Raw genomic sequence first — 5,098 nt, forward strand, 5'->3', positions numbered from 1 at the left:
ACAACAAAAACGTCCAACTTGTCTCGCAACATTGATGCGGAACTAGTCGAAAAGCGATGTCCCACGCACAGGTTGCTGCAGCGTGTTGAAGAAAGCAGAGGTCCGTTCTACTTTCTACAACAAAATCAACACATTTTTTTGTTGCGAGACAGGTTGTGCGTGGGATGTAATTAAAACGCGCAACATCGATTTTCGACTACAATGTTTCGCAGCAATGTTGCGAGACAAGTCATTGACAAGTTGGACGTTTTCAGTTGCTCTAATTAACGATCGAAACACCTTTCATGACCTTTGGACAGTCTCTACTTCCTCGAGACATGAAACTGGCGGAGAGGGTTTTTTGACCGTGTGCTTGAATCTTTACAATCTTGACTTTTACAATCGCCGAATTTTTCGTTCTGTTTATCGATACGCAAAAGAGGATTATTACGTTTTAGATTGATATTTTGCTAGAGGTGGGAAAATACGCGATCTGTCCACAGATATTTCAGATCAAAGATGAATATTAAAACGATATGGTCTTCTTGCTATCCGTATCTAATGGGGTTTCACAAGTTGACTCCTTGTCCATACTTGTCCATAGCAATGATCACCAAGAGTACGTTTCAGTCTGTTTGGTTCGTTTGCGAAGCCATGCGAAAATGTCAACAAAAGAAAGGAGTGGATCAAAGTGGATCAGTTCTGCCCAATGAGAGCCCACCAAACGTGCTGACGCGCGCGCAGAAGCTGATATATAAGAGCCCTGCTGAGTACTGAAACATTGTGCGCTTGTTCGTCGAGTTGCGTTGGTTGTGGGTAACCCATCGCTTTCCTTGAGAACGATCCTTAAAGAAAGTTGATTGATCGTAAAGAAAAATGGGAGGAGGATCAGGTCGTGGTGGTTTGTCGTCTAACAGCAAATGCGGCCGTTGTTGCGGAGCTTTTTGTCGCAGAGTTCGAACCGATTTACTCCTCGTTTTGATAGTGATCGGCGTTGTTATCGGCTTTGTGATCGGGGCTCTTGTTAACGGTCCAGTCAATAAAATCGAAGATCTTGAAGACAAGAGGACCATCTTGATTTTGATAGGTTTCCCGGGTGAACTGTTCATGAATATGCTCAAGATGCTGATTCTTCCACTGATCGTCGCAAGTCTTATTTGCGCTTTAGCGGCCTTGGATGCTAAAGCTACCGGTCGCGTTGGAAGGCGAGCGCTTGTTTATTACCTTTTTACCACCATTTTGGCCGTAATTCTTGGAATCGTTCTTGTAGTAAGCATCCGACCAGGAAGTTCTACCTCAGACAAAGTGAATAAAGATGTGAAGCCTTACAGAACGTTGGATGCCTTTTTGGATCTCGTTAGGTGAGTCTCTTTCAGGTTACAGTATGTTACAGCGATCGAAACATTATTTAAGCTTGCTGATTTTCTGTTATTTATATCATACTCAGTTTGTTTCCTTTGAGTACTCGTAAATTAAACATCGTTTCCTCTGATCGTCACTGTTTACTCAAACGATTTTGTCTCTACGATCTAAGAACTAATATTGATTATTTTTAGATACCTAAACTTTATTGCTGATGCTTCTAGAAAGCACATGTCTATGTTGTTTTGTTCTTATCAGCTGATTGGCGCACCCCCAACTGTTATTTTTGTGCCACCAAGTTTTCTCGAGAAGCTTAAAATAAGTTAATTTTGTTATGCATGGTTTGTATTTATGTGGCTCCTTTCTCCTGCATTAATAAGTCAAAACGCAGAAGTGTCAACTTTCGCTTGGAACCTTGTCATCCGTTTCGTAACAAGGTGCACACTACTGTAAACAAATGATTTCTCAAGGTAATGAACCCATCAATGTTAAGCCCCGGGGAGGGGGGGGGGGGGCAGGGTTGGGCTACCCACAGGGCTTTGACTGTGAGGTCTACCCCAGAGTGGGGAATTTGAGGGGAATTTGACAGGGTCACCATCTTGGATAATGACGGAAATCACCCTTGTTCCCAGGGCTGGGAATGAGGTTGCTTGGAGATAACTCCGCCATCTTGGAAAATACCCATAAGGCATTCAAATTAACTTCCCACATTTGTGAGAGATGGCTGAACGAAAGGTGAGTGGTACATACATTGCACTCTTATTGTGTGCTGCAAGGTCTAAAGGGTATTATTTTGGCCACCTTTACTTGCCCCAGGGTGGGGTCTTTTGATACTTTTGGCCAATTATGTTGTTGCGGGGGGTGGGGAATTTGACTCATTTTTTCTTTTTCAGACAATGTCAAAATCTCCACCCCATACCCAACCCTCCCCCCGACCCCCACCTGGGGCTTAACATTGACAGGTGCGTAATCTTGGATCAGGTTACCTGCACGGAAAGCCACTAATTTGAATATGAATGGCTATTCCTTGTTCTTCAAAGGATGCCGCCTTAAGAAAACTGTTGTTATATATGTTGCAGTTAATTTTTTGTTTCAGTCATCTCTTTTTTTAACTACGTAACTTTTTGTAAACTAGGTAATTTTTTTAAACTAGATTTTTTATCAACTGTCAAAAAAATGGTATTTTCTTTTTTTTTTGGGGGGGGGGGTACCGTAGTTATTCGGTTATAAGTCGCACTCGGTTATAAGACGCACCCCAAACTTAGCAATCTAATCAAGCTAAGTTCTCAAACTGAAAATTGTGCGAAAATACTTGGTTATAAGATGCACCAAAAATTGAGAGTTATCAAAAGGATGTGATGAATTTGAGAACAATTATCCTTACATAATTGGCATGCAAACTATTTTTGTTAACGTAAACAGAGTGAAAAAGGCACGCATTTAATGATATACGTAAAAACAAAAGCTAAAAGTTCACACCTGAAATGATAAACATACAATGCATACACGTTTATTTGAACCTTTCGACTTAATAAATAGTCAGAGTTCAGACTTCAGACTTCAAGCAAAAGCCAACAACGCAAAAACTCCAACGGAAAGTCATTCAAAGGTGTTCGACAGCTGAATATCAACACGCCACCAAGGATGCAAATTTCAGTGCACAAGAAAGCCTGGATGAACGAAGAAGGTATGTTTTATCTCCGCAGTGTTTGTTCAGAGAAGAAACTTTTCATGCAAGCGGCAAACACGATTCTTGGAATATTCGAAACAAGGTTCGAACCATTGTATTGTTGTCACGGGTATCACGTTACTGAGCACGTGCTCTTAAGGACGTATTCAAATTTCTGTGTGTTTGCTTTTCTCTTGAAGTTGTTTAGTGTCCTAAAGGTCTCTAAAAGAACTATTCTTTTTTAATAGACAACTGGTGTCCTTTTCTTGTGTTGTTTAAATTGTGATCTTAAGATTTTGTTGCACGAAAATACTTGGCTATAAGACGCACCCCAATTTTAGCACTAACTTGCCACCCAAAGACAGATTTTTCTTGAAAAAACTGTGCGCCTTATAACTGAATAACTATGGTAGTTAAAAAAACAGGGGCTTGGTTTTTTAGGGGGTCTAAAAAGGAACAAGAAATTCCCTTTCTCCATTCTACTTTGCCTACCCCTCCCTGATCTTCCCCATTAACTCTATCCTACCTTATCTGTCCTTCACAGATCTATCCCCCCTTACCTTCCAGGTAGCCCCCCTACTTGAATATCCCTTCTACCCACCCCCTCCACATCACTTCTCACAGACATTTCATACTTCTCAAGTCTTTTCTGTTTGCTCACCTGAACTTGAACTCCCTAGTCACACCAATGCAATTGCGTAAATGAAATCGATTTCTATTGAGAAATACAGGAATTGAAAAGACTCAAAGAAATTGTTACAATGTATGTAGAAGATGATTTTTACTGTAAGGCCAAACATTTCTTGAAAGAAAAACAGAAAAGCAACTCATCCTTTCAGGAAATGAGGATCGATCTGATCCGAAACAATTAACTTACTGGGAACATCAGATGATGACTCAAAAGAAATGGGCTTACAGCAACGGCAAACTCTTCACATGAAACAGCAAGAAAGTAACTTCGAAAACAGGAACTGTTTCAAATCTCGGCGTTTCTAAAACGAGGGTAAGGGTAAGACCAAGGGTCAGGGTACGAATACAGAAAGTATCCTAAAAATGCATAAAAGCTAACCTTAAACTTTTGTTTAGGTCTAATTAGGCCTAAGGTTAGCTTTTATGCATGTTTAGGATACTTACGTGTATTCGTATCCTTACCCTTACCCTCACCCTTGCCGTTGTTTTAGAAACGCCATTCAAATCTTGTCCCAAGTACACAGTTGAATTTGTCACAGAGGACACAAGTATGAAAAAATGGCTTCAAGAAATTATGCAGAAATCAACCAGAAAGTTATTAACATCCTCGTCAAAATTTGCTTACATGTATACCATGCTTAGAAAATGCCCACCAACCAATGGCAGCTCCAACATTCCCCTCTTTGATAGAGATTGATTGAATGGTAAAAGGTCACCATTAATATATTATTGTACCCCAATAGTACTTGCTTTTAGGAAAGATCACTGATCACAAAAAGCCATTCTGCTCAAGTAGTGATCAAGTTTAGAAAAATCCAAGTACTTATTTCTCTTACAATATTCTGAGATCTGTACAGTGCTGCTAAATTATTTTACACTGTGTTCTTAAATGGTCCGTGATGAATTTCAGGCTGTTGTTCAATTTTGCTTGAAGTAGCCTAAACTTTTCATGCAGCTCAGAATTGAACTTTAAAACACTGCTGTGGACTACCGGTATTTCCCTCTGATATAGGCTGCATTATTGAGAAATTAATGTACGCAAAAAAACTGTTTGCTCTCGTCTGTCAATTGAGAAACAAAATAAATTATAGATTTTTCTTGAATAGGCTGGAGTTACAGTGTATGCATGCTTTGTGATGCATGAAAATCCTCTGCTTCTTGTTATTGGGTTATTCCAGAAAAAATTTGCACCCTCCTGATGGATGGGCATGTTTTTTAACCCCCCACCCACCCAGATTTCCAAAAATCTTAAGACAAAAATTCATTTTATTTAGTATAATGTACTAAACTTGAGGTAACTACATGTATACTATTAAAGCTAAAGTAATAAAAGAGTATGCACAGATTTACATGGAACGATTTTGGCCCCCTGTGAGAGGCTTACGAGAGGCCTACAAC

At 39.8% G+C, this 5,098-nt stretch overlaps 1 protein-coding gene across 1 annotated transcript in view; it reads left to right on the forward strand.

The window, feature by feature from the left end:
* The first annotated feature begins 728 nt into the window (after window positions 1–728).
* Window positions 729–5,098, forward strand: part of LOC137972387 (excitatory amino acid transporter 1-like) — a 32,274-nt gene continuing 27,904 nt past the window's right edge. The window contains exon 1 of the mRNA XM_068819080.1: window positions 729–1,340. Within this exon, the coding sequence (XP_068675181.1) occupies window positions 856–1,340 (485 nt within the window). The 5' untranslated portion in view covers window positions 729–855. The remainder of the gene's footprint in view (window positions 1,341–5,098) is intronic.

Source organism: Montipora foliosa, chromosome 10, assembly GCF_036669935.1.
Source record: "Montipora foliosa isolate CH-2021 chromosome 10, ASM3666993v2, whole genome shotgun sequence".
Lineage (NCBI taxonomy): Eukaryota > Metazoa > Cnidaria > Anthozoa > Scleractinia > Acroporidae > Montipora > Montipora foliosa.